This window comes from Anomalospiza imberbis, chromosome 14 (genome assembly GCF_031753505.1).
Source record: "Anomalospiza imberbis isolate Cuckoo-Finch-1a 21T00152 chromosome 14, ASM3175350v1, whole genome shotgun sequence".
Classification (NCBI taxonomy): Eukaryota; Metazoa; Chordata; class Aves; order Passeriformes; family Viduidae; genus Anomalospiza; species Anomalospiza imberbis.
This window is the reverse complement of record NC_089694.1, coordinates 9,203,903-9,225,196: the sequence shown is the minus strand read 5'-3', so window position 1 is coordinate 9,225,196 and position 21,294 is coordinate 9,203,903. Positions and strand designations below refer to the sequence as shown.

Sequence of the window (21,294 nt, the reverse complement as noted above, 5' to 3'; positions counted from 1 at the left end):
CCCACTTTGCAGATAGGATGTGGAAAACAGAGACTGAGGGCCTGTTCTTGCTCCTTGGCCACGGACACGGAGATTGCAGATGATTGCCATCTCCATGGAATAGGGCACAGGCAGCAACAGGCATTGCCACCGGAGCGGAGATCTCGGAGTGCCGAGAAATGAAACACTGGGCCGGGGGCGGTGTCGGGGTGGCTGCCCGGGACTGTCATTTGCGCCTCAGGGAGGAGGGAGATGGGGAGAACGGGGCAACAGAGAGGTGCCCCGTTTTGCCAAAGGACAGAGTGTCCTGGAGCAGCTGGACTGGAGGAGGGTGGGAGCTGCTGAAGGCAAGGGGATGGAGAAAGACGGGGAGACAGGTGGGGAGCCCCTCTGGCCAAGCTGCCGGTGAGTGCGCCGAGATCTCCCAGAGGCGGGACAGGACCTCTGTCCTCTCGGGAGACGGGGCGGGAGCTCCGTCCGTCCCTCCCCGAGCCCCCCTGGGGAAAGGCCTCTGCGCTGGCGCCAGCGAGGTGGCCCCGGTGCCAGGCGGCCGCTCTGGCCGGAGCCGCACGTCGCCGATCGCTCGCGGGGAGCCGGGGCGGCCGCGGGCGGAGCGGAGCGAGGCGCAGGCGCGGCGGGGCCGGTGCCGGTGCCGGGGCTGTGCCGCCGCCGTGGCCCGGCGGGCTGCGGCGGGAGCGGCGGCAGCATGCGGCAGTCCCTGACTCAGCAGCGCCCGGCCGGCGTGGCCCTGCCCGACTCCGTGGGTGAGTGCCGGACCGGGGGGGATCCCGCCGGCCCGGGCGAGGCGGCGCGGGCTTGGCCGCGGGGCCGTGCGGGGCGCTGGGTCCCCGGGGACCCCGCCGGGGCTGCGGCGGCCGGGCCGCCCCCGCCGTTCCCCCCGCCCGCCCCGCCGCCGGCCGAGCGCGGCTCCGGCCGCGTGTCCCCGCAGCCCCCGGTGCCGCTGCGGCGGGACCCCGCGGCCGGTCATCCCGGACGGAGGCGGCTGCGGCCCCGCGGCAGCGGCAGCATCCTTCGGAGCGGGGCGGAGCGCGGCCGCTGCCCTCCCGCACCCCCGGTGAGGTCGGGGACCCCTCGTAGCTACTCGCGATTTGCCCTCCCTTGCAGCGCCCCACCGGCCGTGAGCCCCGCAGCCCCCCGGCCGTGCGCGCCGGGCCCGCAGTCGGAGCCGTGGGGTCACAGCTCCCACGGTGACGCGTTTTTAGCAGAAAAATGGGACCAAAGGAGAGGGGCTGGGAAGAGGGAGGCTCGGTGCCATCTGCCCCCGGTTCTCCCGGGGTAAAAGTTAGAGCTGGCTTCTTCCTTGAGCTGCTACTCTATGCCTATTCTTCGCTTCTGGCTTTTCCCCCAAAGAACAAGATGGAGAAGACAGTCGTGTTTCTGTGCCATCTTGTCCATTTTCTCCTAATAATAGTGGGGGGAAAAAAAAGTGAATCAAGGGCAGTTCAAAGATAAGCATTATTGCAAACTTTTAAAGTAATCTGTAAAAAGCTGCTACAGCCTTGTCTTTCGAGTGGCTTATAGGGCAAATATAACAAGAGAATGTTTCTGATGCTTAAAAGAAAAACAATCATTCTAAAACCAGTGCCCGTTCGGAGTGCCATTTTAGCAAAAGCAATAGCCAGGCTATGGATAGCATAAATTTCTTTATAGCTCCCTAACAGAGTGAAGCACGGTGTTTTGGATCACCTTGTCTACTTATGCTGTGGTAAGCACTGCAAGTTTTGGGGTATCTGTTTGGGATAAATCACAGAGAAAAGGCTATTGCTATCTCTTAAAAGTGGAGATAGCAAAGCTGCCGTAGCTCAGCTTCTGTGCATAGAACTATACCAAGCTCAGGAGCACACAGGAAAATGATCTGATGGGGAATACTTTCAGCAGAAATTAATGTTGAGGGAGAGGATTTTGTCAGAGCAGCCCTTCAGCAGCTATTAGAGAGATACTGGGTTATGAGTCCGCGTGTGCTGAAGCAGCTGCAGGCATCCTTGCAGAAGTACAAAACCACTTTCTCTCTACACACATAGCAAGGGTGTTTTCAGAGAAGGAAAAAATGTAATTAATATCCCAATATAAAGCTGAAGTGAAGGTAGTCACATTATCTCCTCAGTCACATTATGTCCATCATCTCTTTTCAATATCAAGTTAGAAGACTATGGCTGGTTTTGTCTGAACTTAAAATAAAAGCTTTTTTTATTTTTTTTAATCTTATGAGGAATACTGAAAAGCTTTGAGAAATTTTCCAGTTGAAACCTTATGTTTGTGTTCTCTCTTGAATGTTGGCGTGTGCCAGTCCTAAGCTGGGAAACAGCATAGAAATTAAGAGTGAAAAACACGGCGGTGCTGAAACAAATAAAGCATCTGTAAATGGTGTTTCAAGACGCTCCTTTTAGACTGGTTTTCGTGGTAACTTTTTGCAGCATTCGTGATGGCAGTGCAGGAGCACTGGTTGGGGTGTGTAAGTGCTGTGCCCGTGTGCCCACAGCACCCACCCAGCCATGCCCTGCAGACATCTGCACCCCCACAGCCCGACCCTGCGCACTGGGAGCTGTGTAAGGAACACGTGGCTGGGCTTATTTACCCTCTGCTCATTGCCAGCCAAGCCATGGCAGTAATCAGAAGTTTGGTAATTCTGTGGAAGCAAGATGGATTCATCCTTTCTCCCCTTTCAGAACTAATCTATGTAAGAAACGGCAAATTTTCTCCAGTTTTGGTCCCACTGTTACGGATTTTTTAAGACGTGTAAGGGACACGTGCATTTAAATGGTTGCATTGAAACTGAAGTGTGGCACAATGATAGTATTTGTGAGGCCGTACATACAGAATGGCTTCATCTCTTAATGATTTTTGAATGATTTAGAAGCCTAGATTTTACTTATTTGGCAGATGTAGGAGAATAACCCCAAATGCGACTGCAGCAAACAGTCATGTACCTTTAGCCTGTAAAACATGGCTTGAAAGACTAAGGATCATTGATAAAATATCCAGCCTGAATCTTGGGGCTCTCTGGCAGTTATTTAATATGTTTTTGTTTGAAATGAGCAGCTATCTAGCTATTTATTCCAGCTAAGGACTAACCAGTTGTCAGGCTCCTTGCTCCTAGGAGCAGTGATGTCCCAGTGGTGCAGTCAGACCTGTGCTCTGGAACATGAGCAGAAGGTTTGTGGGTGGAGAGCTTTCCTTCCAGAGACAGCAGGTCAGTCAGAAAGGATGGAGCTTTTTTTATAAACCTCTCTTGCCTTTCATGTTGGACTAAATGACCTCCAGTGGTCTTTTCCAGCCTTACCTTTCTGTGATTTTGTGCTCTCCTTCTGTTGGGCTTTTAAGCCCCAAGTTTAGCCCTTGTCTGTGATTTCAAGCTCATCTGTGGGTGAAATGATCCAGCCCCGTGCCCATGACATCTGTGCCAGCCCAGAGCATGGAGAGGGAGCCCTGCTGCCAGCTGCACAGCTCCTGGGTCGGACTGGAGCAGGTGTGGAGGAGCAGGGGGGAGCTGCTGTACTTTTCCCTGTGGAGAGCTGTCCCTGTGGAAGAAGGGAGATCATTTGTAGCAGCGTGTGTGGGTTGGTATGGCTGCATCATTGTTGGGGTGAAAGGATCCCTTTATCTGCTGGGCATAAATACACAGATCCTACAGAAGGGCCTGTGGGCACCTGGGGCGTGCATCTCTGAGACTGACGGCGCCCAGCAGGGCTCAGTGTGCTCCTCTTTCTGGGGAATTTGGACAAGGAGGTTGTGCTTGGCTTGACCAAGTCTTCCACCGGGGCCCTTCTGCAGGTGTTTTATCTTGCTGTGCACAGGCTGCCATGGAGCCGCTGAGCACGTGGGGATTCCCAAGGCGGTTTGCTTTAGGGAATGCACTCTGCAGTGGTGAAAGCTGCTCCTTGCCCTTGGGACACGTTCCTGCCCTTCTCTGAAACACCCAGAGAAGTGCTGGGAGTCTCTGAGGTGGGAATACCCTTACCTGCTCCCAGGGCCTGTTGGAGAGCCCCAGGCTGTGGGAATGGGATTCAGGGTGGCCCTAGCAGCCCACAGGCGGGGGCCCCTACAATCCATTATCCTACCAGCCATTCTTACAGGTGCTGGGTTGTATCTACATAATATATGAAATATGATCAAAAGGATTGCTCCACAGAGTGACGCAAAGATGGCAAAGCACATGCAGACCAAACACACCCCTAAAGATGTTGCTGAGCGTAGTGTCGCAGCCAGCTTTCCTCTTGGCTGGTGGAATCACTCTTTTATGTTTATGCTCATTTGGGAGGGCTATAAATATAGAAAAGAAAAAAAACCCTCATCATCAGGCAGCTGTAGATGAGTTTTACTAATCCACAAATTCATTATTCAAGCATCTAAAAATACCTGGTCCTTGCTGAAAGTAGAGGAGAAGTGGCTGTTACTGGTGATGTCTTATTTGCATGGGAAACTGTGGATGCCTTATGATTACAGTCAAATTTCCCCTCTCAGAACAAGCAGCATGCAGTGGGGTTATTTAGCTTGACGCAAGTAGACAGATCAGAAAGTATATAAATGTCGTGAGTATTTCTCATTAGCTCAATTGCCCCAGGCTAGAGGGGCTGGGAGACTCCAGTGTATCTAAATGAGCTTTGCAGAGTTGCAGTTCTTAAGGCTCTCTTCATCTACGTCAGAGCAATGTTAGTGAAGGTGAGAAGTGACAGGCAAACCCAAAAATATTCTCAAGTCAGAAGAAGGGAAATTCTCCATGGTGTGGTTGGCTGTGGGAGGAGAAATTTGTGGTGCTGTGACTCTCCCCAGATGGAATCAGCAAATTCTGTTGTGTGTGTGTGTTTTTAGGGTCGTTCAATAGAAGAAAAAGAAATTCCCTCTACGTAACTGTGACTCTCCTCATTGTGTCAGTATTAATTCTAACGGTGGGCCTAGCTGCTACAACAAGAACCCAAAATGTGACTGTTGGAGGTTATTACCCAGGGGTTATTGTAAGTATAGAACTCCTAGGTAGGTCTAGAAAAATTATTGCCTACAAAGTCCCTTGTAATGTTGAAAATGTTATAAAAGGTGATTTTGTCCTAAATATTTTGCTCAGCTACTTCATTACCATTTGATTTGTTTTTTTTTTATTATTTTGCACCTGCTGCACATTCCCATGCAAAAATCCCATCCAAGTGGCAACTTCCTCTGAGCTTAGGTAAATAACTTGCTTTTGAGCTAGTGGTGAGACAGATAAATAGATTTTATGTCAGTTGAAGGAACTTTAGAACTTCTTTGTTTTCATAGATCACACTAAGCCCAGGCAGAAGTAAGGCAAAGAAGGACCTTACTGCCAAAAGCAGTTGAGACACCAGGTTTTGAAATACTGGTAACATGAACTTGTGGTCATAAAGTTTACTTGCAGAAGTGTTTAACAAATTGGAGTCCCTGGATGAGGAGCTGTGGCAGCTTGCCAGGGGAGCATGTACACCAAAGCCAAGAGCACATCCATTTCTTCTTTTTTTTTTTGTTATCAGCGTCTGAAAATGGGAAAGAACCATCTTTTAGCTTCACACGGCTTAATTTAGAGAAGACCTCTGTGTCCAGCCTTCGTGCCACTAGATGTATACTCTCTTACAGAAGCATGAGGGTATGTCATGACCCTCCTGGCATGAGCAGAGGTCTAACATGAGCTGGACAGCAAGTCCTGCTCTGTTCCTGTGCATGTCTAAGACATGCTGAAAAAGAAGCACTGAACTGCAATCAAATTAGGTGTCTCAGTAGATTAAATGCATCCAGTAGCCCCAGCTAGAGGCTCCTGGTGTAACAGCTGTAGGATGCTGCACATCTGACTTGGAGCCTTGAATTTGGAGGCTTGAAACCATTCCAGACAACCAGGTGGAGACTTGTTCTTATCTTACTGCTGATTGATTTATTTGCCATGCATTGTTGATCTCAGAGAGGTTTATACTTTCTGTGTCCAAGTTCTTCTACAGCTGAAGAAAGCCCCTTTACAGCCATTACAGTGTGGAACATTGTTACAGATGATGTTTGGCCTCTTTGGTTTAGGTTTTCTGGCTTGTCCCAGTATCTCCTGCATTTAGCCCTGATCTTTTTTAAAGAGAAGTCTAGAAGGAAGGTGTTGAGAAAGATGAGACTGGCTCCAGACTCTCCACACTTACTCTGCACTGTGCCAGCCTGAGTTGAACCTCGTGCTTCAGAGCAGGTCCTGCAGACTGATGCAAATGGGCAGAGTCTGCTGTTCACGTCCCCTTGACATCTCCCGAGCTATTTATGGTCTGGAAACGTCAGCATCGCTTACGCTTTTTTAAGGCTTAGTCTACTCAAGGAATTAATGAAGTCCTGGGCTTGGGAAGGGCGTTGAGTTACTTTATTCAGAGGCACCCTGGCCATTTGTGTTTGTCACCAAATTCTCCACCTAGGTTTATGAATCTGCTCTGTGGAAATGTGTGATGACCTCACCTGTCTTGCTGCACAGGAAAACATTTCAGTGTGTTGCTGGATGCTTCAGAAGGTGCTTAAAATAGCTGATGTTTCATAACAAGCTGGGATTTCTCCCTTTACTGGGGAGAAAGGGCTGGCTGCAGTGAATGAGTGTTCCATGAGTTGTCCTCAAGCAGATAGAGCCAGAAGTCTCTTTGCGTGCTGGGTGACTTCTCTGTGTGTGGAGCAGTTCCATGGCTGGAGTCATCTTATGGAACATAGAAACATAAAGTCATAGGATACTCTGAGTTGAAAAACACCCATCAGAATCATCAAGTCCAACTCCAGGACAACCCCACTAATCACACCATGTGCTTGAGGGCATTGTCCAAATTCTTCTTGAACTCAGATATCAGATGTCTCATTGCTGCCATGCCTAAACCACCCTTCTTTCCTCCTTCAACTTGTGTTTCTTGGGCAAGCACCTCTTGTGGGAGGAGGAATCATGCAAAGATGTTTGCTTCAATGCAGGGGATTATCTTCCCACGCCTCTGCTTCCAAGGAAGGACAGAATTGGGCACTGGAGACCTTCCACACATAAGTAGGATTTTGTTTGCTTGGGTTTTTTGAGGGTTTGAAGTTGTTTTTTTTCTCTAGCAGCTCAGTTCCTCGTTGATACAACTGGAGAAGTGGAAGCAGAGGGTTCAGTGACATCCTATAGCTAGGGTGCCTTCACCCTCCTCCATGACCACCCACACCTTCACAACTGCATCAGCTGTGTCTCTGTGGGAAATGTCCTCACCTGTGGCTGGATGACCGACCTGGGACAGGGAAGCCCAGAGCACAGCTATGATGTTCAGCAGACAAGAGTAATGCTCAGGTGCAGAAGACAAGGAGCCCTGTGGAAGTGAGACTGTGAGATACGTGTGTTGCCTCCAAGTTACAACAGCTGCCAGAATCTGTGTAAATTACTGACTTTTCTTAGGCTTTCACTGCCAAACCTCTTCTGTAATGGTTCCTTGTCAAGGATGTTGGAAAAGCACATTCACTTTGTGTCCCGTCCTCCTTTCAGACAGACATCCCAGGGGATCACATCTACCAGCAAATAAACAATGTAACTGAGGAACATTACTAAGATCTCTTTGTCCCATCCATAGAAGAATGAGTAGTTCTTCCATTAGTGCAATGAGAATTCCTGTTAATGAGAATCCACCAATTTATTTGGTCTTCACCTGCTGGATGTACAGACTTGCTCTGATTTCTTCTTATTGAATTATCTTAAATGATCCAAAGCATTTCACCTTTTGTTTTGAGGCTGCTCTGAAACACCATGTGGATATTTCTCTTAAAGCTCAAAGGACACAAAACATTTTTCTTGAGCATTTGTCTTAGGTGTGTGTTACCACACAAGTTCCTTCTGCTAAATATCACCAGACTGAAAATTATATCTGGATCTACATCACTGTTAATGCCTGGATCTCCAAAATTTTTTTGCTTGGACTTGAACTATAAATGTGGTACTTTAGGAGGGTGGGGGTGTTGTTTGCCTAAGCTAAACAACAAGCCCAGAAGCACTGGCAGGTCAGTGTGGGGCAGTTCAGCAGTGCCCTAGGTCTCTGCCCTGCCTGTTTGCCACCCCAGTGGTTAGCAGACCCTGGCTTCACTGCAGTGCTTCCCACCATGGCAGTGTGTGCCTGATGTGGGGACAGTGGTCTGCAGGAGCTCGGAGGGCCAGCCAGGCAGTGGGGAGGCAGCAGCCTGATCAGCTGCTCCACTTTAATCCCTGCTGCTCGAGCCAGCTGCCCTCCCTGCCTGCAGCACTGCACCAAAGGTTGCTGGGCTTAAGCGGGGCAAGGGAAGATTGGAGCCAGGTTTACATCACCTTTGTGTCTGCTAATCTGTGCACATGCCTCTGCCTGTTAGTACTGGGTTCATTAAACCTTTGTTTTCTCTTCCTGGATCTCAAAGTATCAATTCCAGGTTAGTTGACTCATTTTTGAATCACTACAGCTTGTCTCATGCCTTGGTTTTCTTCCTGGGGAATTGGCCAGTTATTGGGCATTCTCACATGGATCTTCACTGGCCCTTGGTCTGTAGTCTGGATTTGAACCTCCTTAATATGACAGATCCAGCTGTAGGACTTTTCCAGCATTTCTCATTTTTCCAGCCCATGGAAGTAGGTTAGATATGCTCTACACCAACCAAAGGCCTTTCTCAGTGTGACACAATTCTATTTTTGCATCTCTCCTCTTTGTCCATGGTTCCTGCTTGAAGTCCCTTTTTCTGTCCTGGCTGAGGTGTGCTCTGTCCTAGAAACAACTTCTTAGTGTGGCTTAAGGCTATGGAGAAAAGAAGTGGGAAATTGCTCTCCTGGCAGACTTCACTGAGCTGAAATAAGTGTTGTCAGTTACAGCAGCAAGAAAAGATGCTTTTGCTGTAGTGGCTTATTCTGTTGGGCCAGTGTGAGCTCTTCTGGTAGAGCACCGTGGCGGATGCATCCTCACCCCTGGAAATGAGGGAAGAGTAAGAGAAGACAGAAAACTGCTAAATGTTCCAAAGTATAAATCTCCCTTATTTCATGCTTCACATCGAGGAACTCTCCGAGTTGAAAACTGAGATGGTTGCTCACATGCTCAGTGAGGTCACAGAAATCTGGTCCTGGAGGTTTTAGTGCATTGGTCCTGCTAGGTTTGCATCTGGAGGCTCCTGAGTGTTTGTAGGGTTGTTCCAGAACAGCAATGCATATCCTCATCCACCAGCCATTTCTCAGCATCACTGGGGGGATGGAATTCAGAACTCATCCTTTTGGTTTCCACACATGCTTTTAGTGTCATATGTGGGATACACCTGATAGTTCCTCCCAGTGAGAGACTCCACTGATTTCTTGCTGAAGGAAGAGAGCTCACACATCAGCAGAATGTTCTTTTGCTGCTTCTGGATTTGATTGTGTTCTGTCTGTTTGTAAAATATGTTGGGTATCATCCTGAGCTAAATGCTAACAATTCATTGTTTTTCAGCTTGGTTTTGGGTCCTTCCTTGGAATAATCGGATCAAACTTGATAGAAAACAAAAGACAAATGGTAAGTTCTTTATCAACACTTTCTAAAAAAGTGACAGTAACTCAAATACTGTGTGTAAAGAGTATTATTTTAGGTTTTCCTGACTCTTCCAGGGTAGTGTTGCATACCTCTTGAGAACTGGAGATGGTTTCTGGCAGCCTAGGAGCAGCACCCTGTGGCACTCTGCCTCCTGCCTCGCTCGTGTGAGGCTGCACAGGGCCCAGGGAGGTCGGGCTGTCCTGCAGCCTGTCCTGCTGGGCTGCTGCCTGCTTTGGCAGGGACGGAGGGGGCTCAGAGGTCAGGTTAGCAGTGTGTGCTGCTGACCAAGGCTAAGGCAGGTTCTGTAAAGGCAAATGGGAGAAATTCCTGTCCAAATGCAGAGTCTGCCTTTGTGCTGCCTTTGCTTTGCAAATAGCATGCTCCCTGCGGAGCAGGAGGAGAGGGTGCGGCAGACCCTGCAGGAGATGACATTTGCCTTTCCCACAGTAAGACAGGGTGCAGGGGAGGTGAGTTTTCCAGTGGATATTTTTTGTTGTTTCCACCCTGGCTCTGCAAGAGCAACATATCCTTGTTCTTTCTGTCCTAGCAGGGTTTCAGCCTCTTGCTCATCATGCATTAGCAGCATGTCAGTCAGTGTCTGGTTGAGCAATGACCATATTGTGCCAGTCCTGGACTCTTCACAGGAGTGCCCACAAGTGACAGTGTGGCTCTAACTTGTTTGATTATTCTGAAGAGCCTTGGGTATCCTGAGCTTATTCTTTTCATGTCTCTGTCATTTTGTGTCCTAAAAAACATTCGTGACCCAGCTTTGCAGGGATTGCATCACTGCTGCCTGGGCTGGCAGCAAGCATGTCTCCACTCTGATGGCAGAGAGGACATGCAGTAGCTGTCACTTATTGTCCCTGTGCTTTAGTCACATGTCCTCCTTACCCAGGAGCACTTCAGAGTGGCAGCTTTGTCCATTGCATGTTTCTGTGATACCACTGGCCATGGAGGATTTATTTTTTTCAACTTCTCTGAACTTCCCCTGTGTCCTAGTTTGCTGAAAGGCAGCCTTGGTCTGGCTTGTTGTGCAGCTGAAGGCAGAAAAAGCCAAAAGGAGCTTGTGCAGCTGTGTTCTGGTGCCTGTTTCTGTCTGTGAGGTGACTGGTGAGCGTGAGGAGTGGAGCCAGCCGGTGTGGCTGATGGGCAGAGCTAACCTGAAGGAGCACTTCTCACTTCCCCCAGACTGCTGACAGGAACAGACCTCTCTGGTTTTCCCCACCAGGTGTATTGACTTCCATGCCATCCCTCTAGAAGGGAAGGGAGAGCTTCTGTGCCCACAGGGAGGGCCAGCTGCCCAGGCAGCTCTGGCACACACCCCACTGCCCACTCAGCAGCTTCCAAGTGAGGAGTCAGCAGTTTACCTGCCTTTGTGACAGTCATCTGTGCCATGGAAAAGTAAGAACCAGCACCTTCACAGCCATCTGGGGCTGTACCATCACCTAAAAGCAACCTCAGCCCAGGACACTCCTGCCCTATCCAAACCAATTTGTCTTTTGTTGTCGGAATGCTGCTTGGTGTGGCTGACTTCATCTGGAGTTACGTGAGTGAAGTTCAGTCAATAATATCACACAGCTCTAGAGAGGGACTTCTGCTTGCTACAGTAACAGTATTATCAACCCCAAATCAAAATTAATCTTGTTGGCAAGTTGAAAACTGGGATTTTAAAAATTAATTTTGTCAAGAAAATTAATCCACAAACACCAGAGTTTTATGTCCAAAAAGGAGACAGAGGAGTCCTGTAACTTTATTCAAATAAAAGGAGACGCCATGGGTCATTTCCCTTGGGGTCTCTCAAATTTTTAAGGGGACACAGCCTCTTCTTAATCCTCATTTTCCTCTATCTTTCCCCACTGGCTGAGATACATGAGAGGTGTAGATACCCTGAAACACCTAATACCCCCTTCTTATGTATACCCACCCTGTTTTTCTTCTTCCTTGTGTCTCTGTTCTTTTTCTCTAAATCCAGAGATTTAACACAATCTCGAGTGAGTAACAGTCTGTGACAGGTAGTGGGATTCCTATGGAATTTATGGTTCCCCCCATTGCTTCTTTCACCTCTCCATATCTGGCCTTATCTACCATCAGGCCCACAGTTTGTTTGTAAATACATTCTTTTAAAAGACATTTCTTCTTTTTCATTCCTTTCCACTTGTATGTTTCTATTTGCTGTTTGATTTTTTCTCTACCATAAATTCACAATGTTTGGTTTTCAGACTTTTCATTCTACATCTGAGAGGGAGAAAAACTGTATGTAAATAAAGTGAGCATCAGATACTTACCTCTTGGTAGGGCTGTTATGAAATTATCATTAACTTTGTATTTATTTTAAACCACTATATTAGCAGCTCCTATCTGTGAGCAGAGATGACTGACAAATTCCCTAATTGTATATATTTAGTGTTTGGCTCATTTCCCATCTCTAAGGCTCATGCTATTTAGGGCAAAAACAAAAGACAGTACTGAGAAAAACTAAACTTGCTGCAAAATAACCTAAGCCATAAACCCCATGTCTTCCACCAAAACTGGACTTTCTCCCCTTGTGTGGTTTCACTGGTTTGGTAGTGAGACACTGTGACCTTGCAATGGATAGTGTGAGCTGGGACATGCAAAGGGTGAGGCTGAGTGGGGAAGAAATGCAGCAGTTTACAGCTGACAGAAACAGGGCCAGTGTAGGATCTGGTCCTGGAAAACTTGTCACCTGCTGCCATCTGCAAGTACTCTGTGGTGCAGCATCTAATATTCCAGTAACAGCTTCTTGTGATCATGGCACCTTCACATGGTCCCTGGGATCCTTTCACAGCCTGCTCTCTGCTGCTGCAGGTCTAGTGCCTAAGCCTTGAATATTTGCCTCATCTAGAAAACCATTTTATTTTCTCTCATTTTTAAGTAAGCCATTTCCACTGCCCCACATGAGCCCTCTGGCATTTCCATTGTTCAAGCTGATGTGGTCTGTACATGGAGGTTACTGGAACAAGATCTGTTTTCACCTAGGGAGATGTAGATAACACCAGTGTGATTAATCTAAAAATCCTGAGGTGCTTTAAAAACACACATAGGATCCTTCTGGATTGTATTTGTCTGGGGGGTTGGCTTGTCTTTCTGAGAACTGGAGCCTTGTGCAGTGGCAGGAGCCAAGGTTTTCAAGCAAACTTAGTTCCTGGATCTTTAAAACATCCCCAAGTCAGAAGACCTGAGGTATCTGTCAGTGCTGGCCAGGATAACTGTTAGCTTTCTGTTTGGCTGTAGAGATTTTTACTATTGCTTACAGCTCCCCCATGACCAGAGTCACCTGTGTACTTGTGGAGAAACAGTTTTTACAGCTGCCAGCAACTGACACTTGAAGGGTTTGGTCACCAGAGTTGGAAAACCACGGGGGAGCTTCCTGTTCTTTACACCGAAATGCTGTCAATATATTGAAACAACGTATTTCAATATATATGAAGTAACACTGAAAGCTGTTCCCCAAGCTGCATTTTGTGAACCTGGCTGTCTGAATGCTGTGCTTGCCCTCCCTCTGCAGCCCTGCTGATATCCCCAGAGTGCTTTGGCAGAGGGGATTGGGATCAGCGCTGGGGGCTCTGTGGTCAGGAGCTGGTCAGGAGCCCACTGGCAGCAGCTGAGCTGGGTTCAGGTGCACGGCTTCCCCAGCTGAGCACTGGCTCTTTGGCAGAGGTGATGTTTGAAGTGGCATAGTGGGAATAGACACTGTTTCTCATACCTGGACTGGAGATTATTTCTGCTTTACCTGCTGAATGCTTTCACCCTGATTTGAAGAACAGGCAGGATGGGGCCAGTGGAAAAGGATCGTGCCTGTGTGACTGCCCTTCTCAAGCTGCAGGTGAGGGAAGTCTCTCTCCTTGCAGCTCTCCAGTGGGAGCTGGATGGACTGTGCTTGCCACAGCCTGGCACCAAGAGCCCAACCAGGCTGCTGTGAGGGTGTACAGCACCCATGGCATCAGCTGGTCACTGCCTTCTGCTCTCGTGGCTTTGTGCTTGTGCCTGCATCCAAGTGCTGTTCCCTGAAGGCACAGTCCCAGCAGAGAGGTTCACACACTGCAGTCTCCTGCATCCTCAGAGCTCAGGAAGTGTTCACAGGAGCAGCTCCCCACAGCGCTCCAGGGTGAGGAGAGAAGAAATCCTCTATCTCTCCAGGGGAGAGTTAAGGACTGCAGCTGCCAGACGAGGAGGTGCATTTTCAGCCCAAGTTTAGCCTATTGGAGTCATGAAAACTTGATGAAGTCCCCAGAGAACCAGTCTGGCACAATGCTCCTACTCCTGCCACTCTGCCAGAGCAGACACGCATCCAGTGCCTTCAGCCAGAGCAGTCTGTGCAGCCCGGGCAAACATTTGGGTCATTGATTGCTCGAGGGCTTATTGACTGTGCTTTGCATATCCTGGTGGAGAGGGCACTGATCACTTGGTTGTGGAGAGGCAGATGATACTTTGCTTTGTTTTCCTTTCTCAGCTGGTTGCATCGATCGTCTTCATCAGCTTTGGTGTCATCGCTGCGTTCTGCTGTGCCATAGTAGACGGTGTCTTTGCTGCCAGACACATAGTAAGTGCTTCCAGGAAAACACAGGTCCTGCAATGCTTTTACCCTAAGAAAACAAGTGATGGTGTCTGCAAGCCTGTATCAGGCCACATCAAACCATGTAAATATGTATCATGTGCTGAATGCTGCTTTAAGTCACAAGCTTTAGAAAAATGTTATCATTTTTTAAAAAATATTTTTAAAATTAGTGGAAAGCACTAAGATCTTAAAGCTTTGCTTTGGGTTTTTTTTGGCGTTATGTTTATTGAGTATCAGAACACTTTAGATGTAATGTGAATTACAGCTGTTGCCAAGGGACAAGGTATGAGCAGTAGCATCTATTTTGTTTTAAATGTAGGCGGAGCTGGTTCTTAATGCAGAGTGAATCACTGGATGCTCTGGATGCTGTAGTAGAATGAAGCAATTTGATACGAAGCTCACTGAAGCATTGCAGTATAAACAGGAAACATTTGCAGTAGGTTCTCAGTTTCCATTTGGTCACTTAAAAAATTATGAGCTACCGCTGTCATGACCAATCACTAGTACAGTGGGATGTGCAGAAGCTTTAGTTATTATTATAGAAATAAAAAGACACAATTACAGTTCAGCTTTTTGACTGAAATTTGTAACTGCAAACAGTTTTTTGTCCTGCAACTCTGCAGTTTGATGATTTTTTTAAATTTTTGGCAAAAAGGGATTAAAAAGACAGATTTGGAGTTTATTTGTATCAGAATGGAAAGGAGTTTCAGAAAGTCAGAATTACCCATGAAATGGAAACTGCCTGTGTTAGCTGGCTAGTTATGCTCCTGGTGAAGCTGGCCCTTCTTTCCTACCCCTGAGTATTCCAGAGGTGGAAAGGTGGTTGGATGGCAGGATTTGCTGGCAGGCAAAGGGCATCTCCTCTCACTTGTGTGATGGGTGTCCGTCTGTCTGGATGAAACCAGCAAGTCTGAGCCTTCTCTGACCCCCTTTGGAAGGGTGTGACCTCATGGGTTGGGTTGTGGCATGAGCTGGCAGCTCCTCCCAGCTGGTCTGGGGGTGGCTGTGTGTCTGAGGCAACCAGAGCTCGGCAGGTGTGATGGCAGGCGCTTTGGTTTCTGCCTCTTGATGAACAGATGGGATTTTGGCCTCACTTTACCACCTGAGAGTCCAAAAATGTCACCACCTTGCTGGAAACGTGCTCCTGCCATGCCAGCACAAAGCATTCTTCCTGTTGCCAGCTGCTGCCACTGCCCTGCCACCCCGAGCTTTGGATCAGACACCTGGAGAGCCAGTCTGGCTGCTCCTGGGAAGGGCTCACTGGTGTGGATACATGTCTGGCATTGCCTTCCCTGAGGTTTTGCCTTGGAGATCAAGCTGCCACAAAGGGAGGCATTAATGCATGCTTGCAAGGCTGGAATGCTGATGATCCTCCAGAGCTTTCCCACAAGACACTGAAGAGCACAGGAAGGACAAATTTGTGAAAAATTAATGAAAAAATGCTATGATTCAGCAAGAAGAGCCCTCAGAAATAGGTCAAGCAGACCTGGTCTGTGTCTGTTCAGTTCAGGATCGCCACTATCACCCAAAGAGCCCAGCTCAAGAGACTGCTCCTCCCATGCTGGCTGTAACAATTTCATGCCTCCAAGGACCAGGGTTAAACATCACCCAGGGGACTGGGGTGGGGGCTGCAGAGCTGTTGCTGTATTAAGGAGCTGGTGTGAGATCAGGGTCTCTCTAAAGTCTGGTCCCTTTCCCCAGCCCCTTTGGGTGAGTTTGGTTTTGCTGCAGGGCTAAGCCTGGTGCTTTCTCTCTGGCAGGACCTGCGGCCGCTGTATGCGGGGCGATGTCAGTACTACTCCAAGAGTGCGACCCCACCAGAGGTGAGAGCAGGTCCTGCTGTGTCCTGTTAAGGGCCAGCTTCTTGGTGCAGGTGGAGGAACCTGCTGCCAGGCGGCTGCTCCAGTGTCCCGGAGGTCTGCAGAGTGAGGAGGGGGTGGGAGGCTGGGCCTGGGCTGGGAGCAAGGTGCTGGGAGCACTCGGGTGGTGGGTTCCTCCATGTGCTGCCTCCGTAGTGAAGGAGCAGGTGGAGAGAAGGGGATGTAGGATAGGAACATTCACCAGTTTATCTAGGTCTTCAGCTGTGCATTCATAGGAGCTGGGTGGTGGGTTAAGGTTTCAGACAGCAATAATTTCTGTGTGTATGAGCTACAAGTACCAGCCTCTGCACCTCTCCTATTGTCTTCTCCAAAGAGAAGCCTGTTGGGGCTGGATGATCCTGCCACATACTGATAGTGTGTATGGATGTCTGTCTGCCTTTGCTGAGCACTCATTGTCTCTCAGAGCTTTCCTCACAAGTCCACAGGTAGTTCTGAATAACCATTATATACCCAATTGGAAGGCCTGCCTGAGGGTGCAAAGTTAAATGCTACACAGCAGCGTGGGAGTGGTCCACTCTCTTTTCAGGACCAGGACTGTCCATGTGGACTCGGGTGTTACCACCCACAGGCACACACAATTAACCACTGTGGTCAGTTCTGCACCACCGTGGGGATCTTGCTCTCAGTTTGGGCCATGCTATTGAAGCTCTCTGCTCTGCGTGTCCCTGGGGTGAGGTGGGTTACTTCAGCAAGGCCCTGGCTGCTTGCAGGAGTTGCAAAACCTCCTTCCTCTGCAGGCACCTGCTTGTCTGTGAGCTCCCCACAGCGAGAGGAAATGCTGCTTGGTCCTAGCCTAGTGCATCTCCGTTCCAGTGATGGAGGGCTCTGTGGGAGCAAGATAAGGAAAGAAAAATCTGCCTGGGCCTAATGTGGAGATCACTGAGAATTCTACATGCAGAGCAGGCCAAAGAGCAGCAGAAACTGTTTGGGCATTGTGTCGTTCTGTGCTTTATGTATGTTTTTTTCTGTGTTCACGCAGGCAGTTTGTCACCCGCAGCGCCGTGCCCCCTGCACACCGAAAATAAAAACCAATACCTGCTTCTGCTGTGACCTGTACAACTGTGGGAAGTAAGCCAAAAATGCCACAAATTCCTGGCCATGGGAAGGGCGAGCAGTGGTTATGCTCCTTGGCAATAGCTGGCAGCTCGTTTGCAGGATAGTTAATGGCAGTTGTGGGAAGGGACCTTAAGCTGTGTTTGTTAGCAAGGAGGAGTCCCAGACAAAAGTTAACCGAGTAAAGGTGGGTGTGAAATACACCAAGGCCATCCCAGCTATGGGTGACCATGCTCTGGGCCAGCCCAGCTGGGAAAATGAGAGCACAGGAGTTTCCATTACTTCCATGCTTGGTGTCCTCCTCAGGTTTTTCACCTATTGAGCGTTGCTTATGTTAACACCTTCCTTCTCTGTTGGCACAGGGTTTTGTTTTTTCCTTTGAGAATACTGAAGATGCAAAAAAACTGGGACACTGCCCTTCTTCACCTTGCCACCATTCCATTCCTCAGCCTGCTAGCAGAGAGGAGAGTTAACAGGCTGGTGCCATCTGCGCCTTCATAAACCCGTGTCCTCTCTGCCCAGTGAATGTCTTTCATGCTCACACGGGGTTGGAAGGTGAACCAGCACTGTGCAATGAGTCAGAAGGTGGTTACCAATCCAGAACCACTGCAGAGACATCACACCACTGAGATCTGGCTGCTGTGCCTAAGCCAGCTTAATGTACAGCATGCACTGCCTATACCTTGTGGAGTGTCCAATGTGTGTCAGCAAGGCATTAATAAATTGATTTTTTTACTGCTGGCTCTTGCCTAGGGCTGTTTCAGGCTTAGCATTTCTCACAGTACTTACTTGGGCTGGCCTTCACTTAAATCATTGTCTGTGGTGGAGGAAGATCAAAAGCTGCTGTTGGGAGAGGGTGGGTGGTTCCCTGTGCTGGGAAGTGTGATCCCTGGTCTCTGTAGGACTTTGTGTGTGTGAAAGAGGCTGAAGCTCAGGCTTTCCTTGGGCAGTATTTACAGAACACAATCCCTTTTTACTAGCTGAAGAGAGCATACAGAGGGAACTGATTGGAATGGAAAAGCTTTAAACTTTTCTGTATTTCTTTTTCTTTTGGTTTTGTTGGTATTTTGTTTTTTTTCCCTCAGTCCTGGTTCTGCAACCTTCCCCTGACCCGTTTCCCCCTCTACTGATGAAAGATATCAGTTGTTGCTATTTTGATCTTGCTTAGTACCACACAAACATCCTGCACTGAGGAGGTGCTGGATGGTGTCTCAGTAAGAGAGGCACGGACACTCAGGACTGGTTAGTGCACATGTAAAGGATGGAAATCATGGCAAACGTGACAGCAATCTTGCATTCTTCCTGATGCTGGGCACCCTGGCTCTGGCAGCACGGGAACAGCCCCTTCCCGCTGATCAGGACATGCTGAACAAGGTGGGATGTCCTCACTGAGAGATCCATGTCTCCCACATCTCCATAGGAACGAGCACTTGCAAACAGCACACACAGGTTTTATTGTTAGAGGGTCACGGAGAGCTCAGGTTACACAGAGGTGGTGCCAGCCAGCACAGGTTTTTGGAACCCCATTGGAATCCCCATCTCCTCGTTGTGATGTCTCCTGCAGTGGCCTGCTAAAATGAAATGTGAGAGTGAAACGGGCAAAGAGTTGGAAGTTGAGTAATCAGCAGAGGAGGGTGACTCTTGTGAAACGGGGCAGTTTCCTGCAGGTCTTGTGGAGTCTGCTGAGGAGCTGAACCTGGATCTTCTGCTTCTTGGCCTTAAATATGAGCCAGTTCTTCCCCCTTTCCTCAAAGCTCTCATGTGCTCTGAGCCTAACCCTGTGTGTGAGCTGGGAGATAAGTCATTCATAAGCTCTTGGTAGCGTTTGTCCCTGATAAATGTTTTCTGAGGGGGTATTTGCTGTAGGCCACTACATCTGGTAAGCTGTGCTGAAGGCCAGCCTGTTCCCTGCCCGGCAGTCAGAGAGGTCATTCCTGAAGAATTCCGCTGCGAGACTTCAGCCCACGTGTTGCCGGAGTTGCTTTTCCTTTTCCAAAATATTATAAATGAATGCTCCGATTTAATAATTATTAAATTTAAAGAAATTTATTAAATGAGCAAAGTATAAATATGGAAAAAAAGCCACAAGCGATTCAGCTCCGAGCCAGGCGATCAGAGTCGGGGAGACTTAGGACTTGGCCTCTATTGCACCAAAGTCCCTGTAGTTCTCCAAATATCATTTCTTAGGAGTTCATTTTATACAGTCTTTTGGGCTTAAGAAGGGGGGTCCTTCTTTAGCATCTTATTGTGGTTTTTCTTTCTTGCTGCTGCGTTTCTCAGAACTGGTGAATAATTGTTGGAATCTGGCCAGGTGAAAATCTTCTGGGATAAACGTCTGGTGACAAATATTATCTTATCGATGACGCCTATCAAATGCGTTCTGCTGGGGTCTTGTCAGACCAACAAAACCCTTGAAATATACAACTCTGGAGACAGTTGTCCCCCTGGTGTTTGAATCCCCACTCGTATCGTTTAGCATAATGTTGCCCTTTGCCCGACACTGGCTTTGTTACACAAAATGCTGTAGTTTTAATTTCTTTTAGCACTAATTATTTTATAACATATATTACACCAAATAATGACCTAAGCAGATTTGAGCGAGTTTTCTCTCTCTCTTTTCTGCGTGTGGAAGAGGTTCAGAGTGTGAGCAGAAAGATGAGGTGCCAGGGGTCCAGCCAGCCCAGGCCACTGTAGAGCTGTGAGGGGCCAGCAGCAGAGTGGGGCACGGAGCTGGAGCTGCTTGGTGGCCAAGCCCTGGGAGCCAGGCAGGAGCTGTGCTGGCCCCTGCCCATCCCACCCAGCTGCCCTGTGCCTCCGGGGAGCAGCCAGCACTGCCTGGGAGGCAGCTGCTGCTCCTCGGGGCACAGTCTGATTTCCCAGGGTAATTCCAAGACCAGTTTGTCCTTGGTAAGCCTCCAGGACCTCTGTGGAGATTTTGGATGAAAGAAGTAACCAGCAAGTTCAGACACAAAGTAATTTGTTTCAGAACTCCCTTGGTGCAGTGAGATGGTGGATGCCACAAGCACGGGATCCAGGAGGCTTTATCCCCATTCCCTCCCTAGTAAGGTCCAGGTTATCACTGAGTTGCAGAATGCATTTTACTGTCCAGCAGTACTGCTGAGGTTTTATGATATGTGGTGCATTTTTTTATCATTACTGTTGTTTTTTTCCCTAATCTAGCAGAGTAGAGATTTCTGGAGGGTACTATGAATACATTGATGTCAGCAGCTGCCAGGACATCATCCACCTTTACCACTTGCTCTGGTCGGCAACAATTCTGAACATAGTTGGGCTATTCCTAGGGATCATTACAGCAGCAATACTTGGAGGCTTTAAAGACATGGTAAGAGGATATCAATTTCTCGGTGCATTAAAGAAAACAAATGGGGAAAATTGACTTTAAAAATAATCATGGAAACTATTGGTGTTTCAATGCAAATGATCTATGCATTACTTCAATCAAGGTGGGAAGAAGGGCAGGAAATAACTATAATGAAAAAGTGGAAGTGATTCACTTTTCTCATCTTGTCACCACCTGAGCACAGTTAGAAAATATTAACAGAACTGGAAGACTGTATTTTCAAAAGGAACCATCAGAGAGGCACTGGCAATACCAGGATGTTTGAAAATAGCTCTTTCTTAAAAATTGATGTTCCTTTTCATAGTGTCCACATTCTACAAGGAAAAGTGTGGTGGTTGCTCATTAACTGTTGATTTTATAGTAGCAGTCTGAGCTTTACAGACTGTTAAAGCAGCTGTGTTAGGCTGAAACTCTCTGATTTCATCATGGTGCAGAACCTGAGAGGGTGAACTGGGGATCAAAACCAAACTTCAGATAATGAAAAAAATACTGTTCTAACAATGTGAGCTTTGAAATACCTCCACTTAACCAGGCTGCCTGTTACCTTCCATTCAGTTTTGTTCTAAACAGCAGAAATGAAGGGATAGAACTGAATGTTTGACAGGTACATCTGGGGCTTTTTCAGTCACTTGTGACTCATTTGGAATAACACAAAAACAGTCACACAGAAAAGAGATTTGTTGTCCAGGCTATATGTTTTTCTTACAAAGAAATCTTGGGCCCTGCACTAAGGGTACATTGTTTCAGAACTCTGAACTCTTTTCAGACTCACCAATATCTTCCCAAATAAAACAGTAGACACATTCCCAGCTGTGCATCACAGCCCTTTGAGATTTGATCCACACCAGAGATCCTCTGCACACAAAAATATATAGAAATGAACAGCAATGCACAAAATGCACCAAATAACAGAGTAATTTGGAAGTAATGAATAATTTC

General features: G+C 48.0%; 1 protein-coding gene and 1 long non-coding RNA gene across 3 annotated transcripts in view; one reads left to right on the top strand and one right to left on the bottom strand.

Moving 5' to 3' along the window:
* The first annotated feature begins 616 nt into the window (after window positions 1-616).
* TMEM255A (transmembrane protein 255A) overlaps window positions 617-21,294 on the top strand; it is a 25,783-nt gene continuing 5,105 nt past the window's right edge. The window contains exons 1-7 of one of the 2 annotated variants that reach the window (XM_068204851.1): window positions 617-743; window positions 4,810-4,952; window positions 9,405-9,467; window positions 13,957-14,046; window positions 15,822-15,884; window positions 16,921-17,009; window positions 20,178-20,337. In XM_068204851.1, the coding sequence (XP_068060952.1) occupies window positions 686-743; window positions 4,810-4,952; window positions 9,405-9,467; window positions 13,957-14,046; window positions 15,822-15,884; window positions 16,921-17,009; window positions 20,178-20,337 (666 nt within the window). In that variant the 5' untranslated portion in view covers window positions 617-685. Of the gene's footprint in view, window positions 744-4,809; window positions 4,953-9,404; window positions 9,468-13,956; window positions 14,047-15,821; window positions 15,885-16,920; window positions 17,010-20,174; window positions 20,338-21,294 lie in introns of both variants that reach the window. The other variant, XM_068204850.1, reaches the window with a different exon arrangement.
* Window positions 20,170-21,294, bottom strand: part of LOC137482509 (uncharacterized) — a 1,410-nt gene continuing 285 nt past the window's right edge. Inside the window, exon 2 of the long non-coding RNA XR_011004106.1 lies at window positions 20,170-21,210. This is a non-coding gene — a long non-coding RNA (uncharacterized lncRNA). The remainder of the gene's footprint in view (window positions 21,211-21,294) is intronic.